This window comes from Musa acuminata, chromosome BXJ2-9, assembly GCF_036884655.1.
Source record: "Musa acuminata AAA Group cultivar baxijiao chromosome BXJ2-9, Cavendish_Baxijiao_AAA, whole genome shotgun sequence".
Taxonomy (NCBI): Eukaryota; Viridiplantae; Streptophyta; class Magnoliopsida; order Zingiberales; family Musaceae; genus Musa; species Musa acuminata.
In genome coordinates, this window is record NC_088346.1 from 47,992,173 (window position 1) to 48,006,215 (window position 14,043).

A 14,043-nucleotide genomic window follows, 5' to 3' on the forward strand; every position below is an offset into this window, starting at 1 on the left:
AATTATAAATTATCCTTGTAATTAATTATCTTAAGTATCTTTTGTTACGGAAGTAAAATATTGAAATCCCTATATATGGATTAATTAAATATTTTACGAAAAATATTTCACTTTCGTAAGTATAGAAATATCAATGTAGCTTTTAAAAATATAGAACTACGATACTATAGGTATTTAATTACAAGGATTAATAATTTTGATCCTTGTAATTACAAGGATCGATACGATACTACGAAATCACACACAAGTGCATGGTTTAAATCAATTAAAAAAAAGATATTGTGTAAGTATTGTTTATCGTGATTGATTTTGAACACACGATCTACTTCTTTATCGTGATAAATATTTTGATACCTTATGATTATGATTATTTAATGGAGATCTCATCTTACATGATATTAAAGGACAAAAATAATATTTTATAAATTTAAAAAATAAATAAATATCAAAAAATATGTTAGATAAGGTTTTGAGTATATGTCAAAAGGAGAGACAGAGAGAATGAAGAAAATAATTGCCTTTAATTTTGTTCCTATCAAAATTTGGCTTGAATAATTTAGTTAGTAAAGATTTTGAGAAAGAGGATTTGGCCTGACCATTAAGACATAGTTTCTTGTCCAATTGGAGTCTTAATTATATGTCATCAAAAACCAAAATAAGTGTGCTCGGAATTATAAAAAGAAAATATTTTAAAAATAATTTTAAAGTATTTGGATCAAAGAATCTACTATGAGAAGATTAGACAATCTAATCACTATTTTTTTATTGATTAATGAAAATTAATAAATTTTTTTTTTCAAAATTGGCACAAAAGATACATTTTATATATTGAAATTATATGTGCACAAACATAATTACCTAAAATAGTGATTTGAGTGTATCTTCTGAGCCAAGGAAATGTGTTCATCAAGTTTGATACCTTATAATTATTTAATGGAGCTCTCATCTTGCATAATAAATACTAGAGGGAAATTAGTATTTCCTAAGTTGGAAAGGTAACTTGATACCAAAAAAATATGTGAGATGATGTTTTGAATTCTTATAGATAACTATGATATACAAACACTCTAGCTAAGCATATGCCATTATAAAAAGAAAAAAAAAAAAAAGGAAGAAAATAATGCCTTTCCTTTTGTTACCATCAATTCTGGTTTGGTTGGCCCTCTTTTTTTCTTGCCAAGTTGAAAAAAATACTTTGAAAATAAATTTAAAATATTTGGATCCAATAATTTATTAAGAGAAGATTAGGCACTTTAATCATTATTTTTTAATTGATTAAAAAACATCAAATTATTTTTTCAAGATCTACATAGAAGATATATTTTATATATTAAAATTTGATGTTGTGTAAGCATAATTGCATTGTCATAGAAGATTGAAGTGTGGCTACCATTGGATTATGGATTGATACACAAAGATCATATAAAGTTTTATCACATTGAATATCATTTCAACCCAAAAGCATATACACAAGATTTTTCAAACTTTATTTGAAAATATTTCTTATCCTTTTTCAAACTTCATCTTGCATATGAATATGTAATGGAAATATTTGCCTATTTATTTATTTATGGCTCAATCATCCATATAAGGTCTCAGATAATATTTTCCTATTCATCCCTTTTATCATTCTCAATATTAGGTCGGTTCAAATATCATTTAATTGATATAATAACTAATTCATTTGAATCAGTTTTATCGACTTTAAATTATCGATGCTAGATATTAGTACATCAATCAAGTTAGAACTTATAGTCAATTTTTTTTTTTGTTTTGGTAGGGAATGTTGCATATGGCAAAACAATGACAGATTCTAATTGATTAGAATTTTCTTTTCTAAATTATTTTATATTATTAAAATATTTGACAAGTAACATATAAGATAATATAAGTATAAAAATTATAATTATACTATCAATTTTTTATAAGACAGACGAGAATAAAAGGTTTAAGATGATAGATAATTAAGAGAATTTCTTTCATCTCTTAAAAAAAATATTATAATTAATTTTTTTATTGATCGATAATTATAATCAAAATTTAATCGGATTTACGATATACCTTACCTAAATAAATAGAATCACATAATCTCAATCAAATCATTTGGTACACTAAGGTTGGTGTGCATTGATGTTGTGACTTAGACCCACACAGCCCACCTCAAATCATCTCAAGCATGCAAAACAAATGTTAGGCGAGAAGAGAGAAGAATGCACCCATCAGTAAAATTTTGAGTAAGGTGATGTGCGAACTATAAAACATAATCGAGTTATCCCAAATCAAAACCAAAAATGATCGAGCCTCTACGAGTGTTGACATTCTAGAAATGCTTCCTCCAAAGATACAAAGGGGATCTCTCAATTTCAGCCTTCTAATATTCTTTGCTTTTTTTTCTTTTCTTTTTTTTCTTTTTTTACTCTGAAATTTTTTTCTAAATAAAAAATTATAGGAGGATACCAAAATAATTAGATAGGCTCATATCTTTCATCTCAGATGAATAATCTAAAAATACCCGACAAGTTTATATTGCTTCTTCTATATTCAGAATTCTGTGTTACTATATTAAGCTTCCAGAACCAATATTCCTGAGAGTCCTTATTGCTAATAGTCTTCAAAAAATTTGGAATGTTAAGAATGAGATCAAAATCAATCTAGATTTTTATCCTTAGACGATGAGAGAACCTTTTGAATTCGTAGTTTAAGCTGCTATATATATATTTTTGTATTTACTTTGGAAAGAAAGAAACAATAAATACAATATAATTGCTTCTGTGAAATGCTGGGTTGAGTCTAGAATGCTAATGAATTCATGTAAGTTAATGCTGCATTCCCTCTTTCCACTGCTAATTTTATTTATTGATATGAAAGAAACAGCATCCTAATTGTACTATATTCATTCATCATAACAATGAGAGGCGACCAAAACTAGCCTTTATTTCTTCTTGTTTCTCGAAAGAAACACAACAGCACTATAAAAACAGTAATTTACATATGATGCACAAATTTGATAAGACCATATGACATATTTTAATGAGCCTTTATATTCATATTACCAAAAAAAATATAGATCCTCTGGACAGTCGATATTTGATCATATATGTCATTCTGCTAATACCTTATTTATATTACATATTCAACTATCTAACTTAATATTTGTCATCACTTCCACCTTTGTGAGATAGCGTATGCATATATATCATCTATGGATTATCAGAATCTGTAATGACAAAGTGTGATATATTGAAAGTTCTGAAAGAAAACAAATGTGAAAGGACAAAAAAAAGAAGTACATTATTTTATAGAATAATGAGCTGTATTCTATAATTTCTTGATAAATACAACAAATGATTACATCACTATATGCTTCACTAATTAAATTAGTATAGGTGGATTACTCTTTGGTTATAATGAGGTATACCTCTATATCACCCCTTGGAATAAAGTGAGCTAATTATATATTACGTTTGTAATTAGTTATCTTTACTATTTTGATCTCTATACTTTTAAAAATTACATTCAGCTCCAACAAAATCTCTCTATCTCTCTTGATTTTTAACACTATGAAATTATCTTTTTAATAAGAATCTCAATGTTTCACTTTCGTAAATTTAGGATTTCCAATATAATTTTTGAAAGTTTACGATCTGAAATGCTAAAAGTAGTTAATTACATAGGATAATTTATAATTTACCTGAATAAAATTGAGCTATGATATAGTACTAAATATTTTTGTGAAAATATTAACTCAATCATCATATTAACCTTTTAAGGATTATTGGATACTGTTTGGTTTCTTGGTTCTCTGATTGTTGTGAGAAAAATAAAACAACCAAAGTCTTGATTGCATGGAAATCCTAAGAATAAATGGAAAAGCTTTCATGTAAATGCAAATGACATTACAACAAATAAAAGAAGAAGAGAACTTCACAAAGACTAACGGGAACAAACAACATCATGTCCTCAGCAGACTCTTACACAAGACAAACCAGCAAAGCAGACATGCTTGGATCTCAATGACACATTGTTTACAGGATGGAACATGCATTTGTGTTGGAGCTGCAGCTTTCAGAATCATACAACACCACCTGAGAACACTGTGGGTAATTGGGATACAAGTGCACCACACTCTCAAGCTTGTGCTTCTTCGCTTTCTCCACCTTGAGAATATTTGCATGGCCAACTTTCTTCCTCAGGATGCATGTTAAGTTTGCAGGATCGATGTCGTCGCCGACGATCACCAGATGGTCCTTGTCCTCCCCTTCTATTGCGACTGAATCAACCCCTTCAGCAGCAACATAGATTGAAAGATTATAGTTCCTTTCACATTTTTTTTAGTCGTAATCCAGCGATCATAGTAGTATTATGAAAAAATAGAAAGAGAGAAGAATGATAAATCTAGTTCTCCTTGAAAATCAACATCACTATGGTAGTATTATTTTTCGGATTTGATGATGATAACCCTACAGATCGAATAAAAGTTTTGCTAGATGAAATCGAAAAGTACGCATCATAAATATGATATATTGTCATTTGATTTCAATCATAACATTAAAATTTTTTTCACGTAAAAGTAATATATTTTAATTTTTATGATTAGATGAATATTATCGTTCTCCGCCATGTTCATCAGCTCACCTGTTGCGGCAACTAGCTTGATGGCTTTGGAGCGGCATTTGTCGCACTTTATCTGCACTTTGATCACTATCTTCTGCTGCAAAGATAGATGAATGCGTATGCTTGCTTTGTTAGCAGATCATTGAATCTAACCGTGCAATGTACTGCTTCTTCTCAGAAAGAAACAGAGGAAATGGTACAGGCGACAAGTAATCAACACAGCACAATTCTGATGTGCTTTTGAAGCAATATCATCCTAATTCATTTTTAGGAGGATTTTTGGACCCCCTTCAACAGTATATAACAATAATAATCTCGGTATAAGCAGTACCCACACTAAGCTATAAAGAGAGAATAGAGGAAGGCATACCTTCATGTTCCTTGTTCTCGATGGATTGAGAAGAAACTGATGTCTTGGCTTCGATGGGAAGAAGAATGTGGTGCCTACATATATACAGTGTCATTAATGTGTTCATGTGAAGGAGAAGACTGGTCGAAGGTGCCTGCAAAACCAAGTCAATGCGCAATACTTCAATGCTAAGAACACCATAACTGTGTCAGATCAGAGACGATGGTTTCTATTGCCATCGTCACCGGGTAACAGTGTAAGTAGAAGGTCTTATTCATGCCACTGGTTGCTTTCATGGTGCCATTCACAAGTATATATTACAAGGAGTGGATTGGATACTGTAGCAGTGGAAACCAACTCTACAGAAGTCATGTTAGATCAGCTCAAATTCTTTGATGTGCATTTCCAATGAATCCAACCAAGTAAAACCTGTAATATCATCTCAATGGGGATCACAACAAGACAGCTTCAGCTTCTTATCAAAGCTAATCGACCAAAACATCAAGCCATTCCATATGAAGTTGGTTTAAAGCATGTGAACCATTTGATCATAGATGAATGGTCATCACTGTACTTGATCAAACATTATCCTAAACTATGAACGACAGTCGCCTCTTCACCTGCCCCCATCCCCACTTCATGCTGTTCTTGTTGTTTATGATTCTTATCACCGTTCAATTATTGACTTGGGATGTGAGTTGAGAAGAGTTTGGTGCTCTCCTATGTTTTCTCCATGTTCCATCCTTGATTTGCTCCGATCCATGGATCTCTACGGCCAGTCTTCTTCTTGGATGGGCTTCCTCGGAGGGATGATCAAGCCTGTGGTCTCGACGGCCGTGGTGGTGATGGCAGTGATCCTGTCCTTCTCTCAAAAGCTTGGACTTGAAGGGGAGATGGTTCAGGCCACTGTGAGATCCTTCCTCCAGCTCTCTGTCGTTGGTTTTGTGCTTCAGTTCATCTTCGCCCAGAAGAATGCTGGATGGGTTTTGCTTGCCTACTTGTTCATGGTCTGCCCCCTCCTCTCTCTCTCTCTCTCTCTCTCTCTCTCTCTCTCTGTGTGTGTGTGTGTTTTAGCTCCAAAGGAAAAACACAATTTGGGGCTTTGCTCCCAAAACACTGATACGAGGACAAAATATATGCTGTGTGGGACAGAACATATCTTAGACTGCATGTATTCCCAAGATATGAGAGGATAGACAGGAGCATCCTCCTGTGGGTTGAATCTCACATCAATGTGATGAGGTTTACAGATCAAACAAATAGGAGAAAGGATTGATGAATTATACAGCATGATTCATCTTTTCCTAATGTGTTTGATCCACGAGAGAAGAACAAATGAGCAAAAATGTACTTCCCTTCCCTTCATGGCTTCCGCAAACAATGGTTCTTGGTGGCTGTGTACAGGTATCGGTTGCTGGCTACACCGCAGGAAGGCGGGCGGCACACGTACCTCGCGGGAAGTGGATTGCCGGCGCATCCATCTTGATTGGAACAACGGCGACCATGTTCTTGCCCATCGCATTGGATGTTCTACCTTTCACGCCCCAGTTCTTCATCCCTGTTTCCGGGATGATGGTTGGTCACGCAATGGCCGTCACCGGAGTCACGATGAAGCAGCTCCATGACGACATCAAGGCCCAGAGGAACCTGGTTGGTCTCAGCTCACTCGATGATCCACACAGGACGCTGAATCTCCATTTCCTCTGTGCTTCCTTCTTGATACTCTCCAGCACTCCAAAGTTGTGGAGATCTGCAAGAGCGATGAACGGGACAACTCCTTGTGAACAGGTGGAAGCGGCATTGGCTCTCGGCGCAACTCCTCGTCAAGCGACGATGCAGCAGGCGACGAGATCGCTGGTGGTGGCGCTGTCGCCGGACCTTGACAGCGTCAAGACCGTCGGCCTCATCACCCTGCCCGGGACCATGACAGGCCTCATAATGGGCGGCGCGTCTCCAATGGCGGCAATCCAGCTGCAGATAGTCATCACCAACATGCTTGTCGGGGCTTGTGTGATGAGCAGCATCCTTTCCACCTACCTGTGCCTGCCTGTGTTCTTCACCAAAGCTTACCAATTGGATCACCATGTGCTTGCTGCTGCAAATTAAAGCCTCTTTGCCTTCTCCACGTTGAGCTTGTAGCTTGCAGCCCACAGCTCGTGCTATCTAATCATCATGAATTGTCGTACATGAAATCTTCCAAGAACAACTCAAAATATTACATGCATCGTTGTATATATTTGGATCTTCTTCCCTCTCTTTCTGCTCCCATGCAAATTTTTCTTCCAAAGAACTCAGTGCTTCGAGCAGTCCATTTTGTTACTCTCGATAAGTATTTAAGGTCCCTCAATTACCAGCGTCAACCTCCACCTCCCTTTTCCCCCTGTGCCTCCCCTGCTCCTCCTCCACCTCCCCTTTCTCCCCCCCTTCTCCCCCTCGCCCTCAGCCTCTGCCGTGTTAATTGATCCCCAATGTATCTTTTATGTTGCATAAAAAGAATTTTATTTGTCGATGATTTTCTCATATTTTTTTATTAATTAATTTAGTTGTCTTCCTCTTTTAGCTCATTGTCAATAGTAATTTTTTCTTAGACAAAATAATAATAATAATCAATTTCAATATGAAAAATTGAATTATGTGTTATATGTAAGACACTCATATTATCATTAAGGAGTGGATGCTAATATCATGAAGAAGATAGTTGATCCATCAACTTCTATAGTGGTGTTTTATTCATCTTGTTATTGATGAGCATTTTGTTCTTACACTTTCAATATTTTTGTATTGATCATTTTCTTATTCAAGATAATAATTAGGTTTTTGAGGTGATACTTCTATGACTTCATTCGATTGACATGATATATTCTTCTTGATTTAGGAAGGTGGTTAATGTGAATTATTATAAATCATTACTAGAGGTTTGCTTAGATATATATACATCAAAAACATCATGCCTAGATATATATATATATATATATATATCATATTAGTAATTAGGTGAATACATCTATATTCCTTATGATTAGAGCTATATCCAAGAAAAACATAAGAAGTTTTTTTTTTGAAAAACTTATTTTGACTTTGGTGCCTTAAATAAGGAAAACATCAACAGTTGAAAACTTTTAAGCTATTATAGTTTGGATTTTTTTAAATAATTTTTTAAAAAATAATATTTTTATTTTAATAGAAGAGGAACGTAATCTATTTATCAAGAAAGTTGTAAAAAAAAACATCCACCCAAAATTTTAAAGACTAGTTTCTACGATATGTCACCATTCTAAGATTCTATTTTGCCCTGATATATCCGGACATGATAATTGTTGAGCTATTCTACGTTGAGTAAGATGGCTAGTATAAGACGTTGAGGTAAGTTTTCCTCGCTTTGAAAAATCTTTATTTTTCTATCAAATTAATTTTTTACTAGTTTTTGATATCTCAAGAAATAGTTATAAAAATTATATTTTTGTTTTAGAGGATAAAACTATGTATCGAAGTACAATCATCAATAAAAATAATATAATAACAAAAATATTGTATGGAAGAGATTAGCAAGCCCTCATAAGTCAGATTTTCTCGAAAGAAAATTGATATATTTTATTAGAATCTTAAAAAGGAAGTTTGCATCTCTTTCTTGGTTAACAACTAGTACAAATAGAGCATCGAGTAACCCAAATAGGAATGTTGGTAACCTTCTTTTTATCAAGAACCGATAGAAATTTTGAACGAGGGTGTCCCATTCGTTTGGTGTTATAAATTTGAAGAGGCTTTTTGAGTTTTAATGACTGAGAAAGCTTCTATTTGTGTCTTTTCGATAGCATAAAATTATCATTTTCATACTCCTTCGCTACAATCTTTTGGCTTCGATCCTTACCACAAAAATTCTAGCGAAGGGGAAGGAGTATAAGAAATAATAATTTTATGCTATCGAAGAGACACAAATTCAGGCTTTCCGATAAAGCCTCTTTTGGCTTCGATCCTTTGTCATTTCTTATACTTGAAGTTAGTCGTTGTTTAGCCATGTCTCGTACTTAGAGTTGCATTGCTTCTTGCCATTCACCTCTATTATTTCTTCTGATAGGATTTTCTTTACAAGGTGATTGGGTATCCTAAGATTTCGAATCAAAAGCAAAACCTACAACTTCCAAAGATGAAAATTAAATGCACTTAACTTTATGGCACAAAATCTTTCCGACATATTGACCCGTTCTTTGGTTCGATATCCAATCTTTTGACATGATGCTCTCCAGCTCAACATCCGATTCTCTTACTTTAATCGATTTATCTTTTCATGATCGAAGTTAGTCATGCGTCACTCAAATGCTAATTAGATCATAACTTCAATAATTGATTTAATCATCAAAATCTGAGATTCACACAAACAATGAAAAAAAAAAAATAGTCTCTCTTCGCTCCAATTCTCTACATCGCTACAGCAAGATGTAATATGACTTTTTATACACAAAGAATTGATAATTTTTAATGAAATTATTCCAATCAAGGAATATGAATAAAGGAGGAAATAATAATCCCTTGAATCATGACAATCATTTTGTTAATCGATCCCCAATGTATCTTTTGTGCTACATGGAAAGAATCCCAACACATCTTTTATGTTGTATTGGAAAGAATTAATTTTTTTCTCCTCTAACTCCTTGCCATGGTTAAGTTGATTTTGTGAGATCTCATTAACTTCTTCAAGTAGAAGAACGAATGAAAGAAAAGAAAAGGAAAAAAAAAAAGATTATTAAAAAATTAAAAATAAAATTATAAATAACAAAAAGAGTTTGTCCATAGAATTTTTTCATACTTATTTTACTGATATTTGTGTGTCATCTAACAGCAACACATTTAGAGTTGGATAATAAACGTATCCAAAGAACACATTTAGTGTATTCTTTTACTAATATTTGGGTGTTATCGATCGCGAGACTCAATTAGCAAACGCAAGCGATGTCTCATCCCCCGTCACTATTGTCTCAGAAGAAGAAGAAGCCGAAGCAGTAACAGTGTTTTTACTGACGTAAATGAGATCAAAAAATGGATGCGACGTAGAGTTATCGGACCAAAGAGGACGAAGCTTACAAGTTGACTGTGACACGTGGCGTAGAGGGAGCAGCCGTGTCGAGTTTGCGCTCGTTTGCATGCAGGTCTCTTCAACGTCGGTCAAACGATTCGAGTTTACCAGCACTGACGGGGGGAGGGAAAGGTTATGAACCTTATCGTCTTCTTCCTGTGATGCAGAACGAGATGGCCATCGCTGCTGTGTCTGATGTGATGGAGGTGGAATCAAGCGATGTGTCGCCCGGAGCAAAGCAAGACGGCGGCCGGCCCTGCGAGCAGTGAGCAATCAGCGGCCACGTAGGGACGAGGTGGAAAGCCTCGTTTGAACGCCAAGGATGCCATCGCCATAATGTCTCCGATGGAAGACAGGACGTGGTGGGCGCCGATGCACATCGACATGTGTCGCGGAGAAGGAAAGCAGAGACGTGGCCTCCATGGGGTGGAAGAAGACGAAGCATGATGAGCTCTGGGATAGCTCTGCTGCTGCTGATTGTTCCATCACATGGAAACGAATATACCTTTTCATGTCTTGTAGCTAAACCAATTAATTAATTAATTAATTAATTATATATATATAAGAGCTATTTTTTTTATATACATGTGTTTGTGTAAATTATATTTATATTTTTAGAATGGAAGGAGAAATATGCTACTTCCAAACAGTAGACATGAAAAAACACAAAATTAGATAATTAATTATCATCAATTTTGAATTATATATATTTTGGATCAAAAAGTTAATGAGTATGTTTCTTATTTAGCTTTAAATAGAAATAATATCCTTTAAAGTATTTATTTTTCATGAATGAATACAAGTTGATCTAATGTTCAAAAAACACACCCTGTTTTGAGTGATTGTTCAACTTTATTCTTATTTATGTGTGACTAAAAAAAACAAAAATAAAAGACCAGTAATCTAATGATTGGAAATAATGGAAGCAGGCAAGGAGAGGATACAAACCTAACCGTAGGTGAGTTTAAGAAAAAACCTGCATCACGTAGTCAAGTTGCAGAAGGAGAGGCGGCTCCAGAAAAGCGACAACGGTAAGCTTACCGAAGAAGGTCAGTGCGTCTTCCAGAAGATTACATCTATAAATAAACCCAACGCTTTTCGCTTTTCTTCTCACATCACTTATCCCCCTTTTCTCTCTCAAGTAGAAACCCATCGAGGAGAGGGAAGGCCGTCGCAGGTTTGCTGAAGTAAGCGCTTCGGATCTCTTCTCTTCTCTTATTTTGATGCTTTCTGTTCCTCCAATCTGATGGATTTTAGCTCAAAGATCCCTTTTTTTGTCTTTCTGGAAGTTTGCTTCCGCAGAAAAAATTGATCTTTTTCGTTGTACTGTTAAGATGTTTCAATATCATGTCGCAGAAGAAGCGAAATGATGTGGTCTGCGATATCTTCGAAGCTAGGATTGGCTAATGGCTTCGATTGTGTTGGTGTTCTTCTTTTACTATTATTTCTTTGCGCTGTTCTTTGATTTCAAGGTCTCTGCTTTGTCCACAGCATTTACAGAGACTCTCTGAAGGTATCGGGGACTAAAAACTCGGTTTTTGACTGTTAGAAAGATCGTCTTATTGTTATTCAGGCTTTACTGTGTCCGATCCTTTCGATTCTCCGTTCTGTCTTCACTAATTTCATGTGGGATTTTGGAATAGTCTGCATATGTTCGTTTGATCGAATCTTACTCTGTTTTCTGTGTCACAGGTCTAAACAAGCGGACCCTTTGATCGACCGTGCGTTCCTGCAATCCGACAACCATGGGGCTTTCGAGCCTGCCGACCCCATCGGAGAGCGTTCTCACCCTCGTGCTCGTCAACACTGCCCTCACCGTGTCGACCGTGAAGGAGCTCCTCCGCTCCGCCCTCCACGTGCTCGGCCTTCGCGCCGCCCCGCCGTCGACGACGAGGACGACGCCGGAGGGGCCACCGGAGCCCAGCTTCACCGACCGGTTCCGCAGCCGGACCAGCCCGGTCCGTTTCGCCTCGGCGATGTCGTGTCGCCGGCCCGGCGCCGCGGACTGCCGGGTCTGCCTTGCCCGGTTCGAGCCGGAGTCGGTGGTGAACCGGCTCCCCTGTGGCCACCTCTTCCATAAGGCATGCCTGGAGACGTGGCTCGATCATCGTCACGCCACATGTCCTTTGTGCAGGACCCATGTCCTCCAGGGCGTGGACCCGGCCGTCTCCGCCGCTTCCTCGTTGCCATGGTTTTAGCTCTTAATTACCGTGAAATGCCCCAGAAAGCCTCCTCTTTCTTTTTTTCCCCCCTTTTTCTGTGTATTTTCTTTTTTATTACTTCTTTGTAAATATTGAGGTAGTATATATACACTGTTCAATATAACTTACTCTCACCAGCAATTTTTTTTTAATTTTGAGATAATTTTTTTTTGCTTTTATCCTGTTATTTACCTTTTATATATATATATATATATATATATATATATATATATGAAAATAAATGATAAAATAATAATTTTAATGTTTAAGTTGGTCGTGGCGAATGATGTCGGTGGTGACGGACGATGAAGTCATTAGCGTTGATGTTGATGTAATTATTGAGTAATCTTTTTATCATTTTGTATTTACAATGATGTTTCATCGGCACATAATCAAAATCCATTACTGAAGTCATTCTAGAGATCCATTGTCTATCGAAGTAGGATCTAGATGTCTTTTCGTCGTTTTGTTATGTTGATGTTTCATCGGTACATAATCAAAATTCATTAGTGAAGTCATTCTAGATATATGTTGTCTATCGAAGTAGGATCTAGAGATGTGTCTCTGTCTTGTCGATATCAACATCGTGCTATTCCTTCTCGTTCGTCTCCTCAACCACCACCACTACTATTATTTTGCGATCAAGTCCTTAGAGAACATCGTCGTTGCCAACCTCAACCTTTTCATCTTTCCCGTGAGGTGTTTACGTGCACTCTAAGTATCCTCAACATCCTCGTCATTGCCCTCCACCTCCTTGCCCAACACATTATCGGAATCCATTCCATGCTTCTCTCTATTGAAGCATATCACTCCATCATCAAGTCAAAGAAGCTTCTTATCATTACTCTTGTGAACCTCCTCGGGACTCGTTTCATACAGACTAGGTCCATCAAAGATGTGCTTAAGGCCCTTTACTCGCTCAATCGCACCACCTTGGTCAAGCTGGGTGTTCTTTGCGCTAATGGTGAAGGACGAGCGAAGGGGGGTGGTAGAACATGTGACAAGTGCGTGGAGGCATCCTAGGGGGTGGACAACATCAATGTCTTGATAGATCTAATGGTTGAGAGGAGTGAGAGTATAAGAGAAAATGTTATAGTTGCATTGTTGAACCTGATAAAGAGCAACGGGGATAAGACAATACGAGACATTAGGGAGGTGGATGGGACGGAGGCAACTATGAGGGCTCTGGTCGACGGTAACAACGAGATGAGCACAAGGGGAAAGAACAAAGCGAAGACGCTATTAATGGTTCTAGAGTGTGCACGAGGGAGCTAGCCATAAGGTCTTGATGTTTACGAGACCGACACTACTGAGTCCATGTCGCAACCATTGCTCTATGACGAAGCCACAAAACACTTTGTCATCACTTTGCATCCGCCACTAACGTTGTCCACTACCGTTAACTGAAACATTAAAATTATTTTTTTACTCCTTATTTTTATATGTTCATTAATAAAATCGACGATGTTAAAATAAACGAACCTGTTTCACTTTCGTAACTATAGATATGTCAATAAAATATTTTTAAATATAAAAATCAAAATGTTAAAAACAATTAACTACAAACGATAATATATAATTAGTCCATATGTATCACACTTCTCGCATAGTTTAGTGGCCTTACAAAGCAATTAAGATTTGTTATAGGCTTATGAACAGTTCAAATAATAGCTCCATAAGCAAATCATACTCATCATTAGAAACCAAGGTGACACATGAAGACATGGCACACTACATGGAATTGTAGTTTGGACCCTTCATCTCCTGCAATGAACCTTTCACAGGATGACGAGACTCAACATGATGTT

The 14,043-nt window shown here is 36.1% G+C and overlaps 2 protein-coding genes and 1 long non-coding RNA gene across 4 annotated transcripts; 2 read left to right on the forward strand and 1 right to left on the reverse strand.

Moving 5' to 3' along the window:
* Positions 1 to 3,874: 3,874 nt before the first annotated feature.
* LOC103999434 (heavy metal-associated isoprenylated plant protein 47-like) lies at positions 3,875 to 5,570 on the reverse strand. 2 transcript variants are annotated; one of them, XM_065127036.1, is made up of 3 exons: positions 4,985 to 5,570; positions 4,636 to 4,708; positions 3,875 to 4,282 (listed from the first exon to the last, which is right to left on the reverse strand). In XM_065127036.1, exons 1-3 carry the CDS (start codon positions 4,988 to 4,990, stop codon positions 4,026 to 4,028), a joined length of 336 nt encoding a protein of 111 aa, XP_064983108.1. In that variant the 5' UTR covers positions 4,991 to 5,570; the 3' UTR covers positions 3,875 to 4,025. The 2 variants fall into 2 exon arrangements, with proteins under 2 accessions (XP_064983108.1, XP_064983107.1); XM_065127035.1 differs by having other exon boundaries at positions 3,878 to 4,282; positions 4,636 to 4,711.
* A 13-nt stretch (positions 5,571 to 5,583) lies between these two features.
* On the forward strand, positions 5,584 to 7,205 carry LOC135623754 (protein ALUMINUM SENSITIVE 3-like). Its single transcript, XM_065127034.1, has 3 exons — positions 5,584 to 5,970; positions 6,368 to 6,613; positions 6,752 to 7,205. Exons 1-3 carry the CDS (start codon positions 5,686 to 5,688, stop codon positions 7,067 to 7,069), a joined length of 849 nt encoding a protein of 282 aa, XP_064983106.1. The 5' UTR covers positions 5,584 to 5,685; the 3' UTR covers positions 7,070 to 7,205.
* A 3,842-nt stretch (positions 7,206 to 11,047) lies between these two features.
* LOC135621873 (uncharacterized) lies at positions 11,048 to 12,369 on the forward strand. Its single transcript, XR_010490950.1, has 2 exons — positions 11,048 to 11,221; positions 11,727 to 12,369. It is a non-coding gene; the product is annotated as an uncharacterized LOC135621873 (long non-coding RNA).
* The last annotated feature ends 1,674 nt before the right edge of the window (positions 12,370 to 14,043 follow it).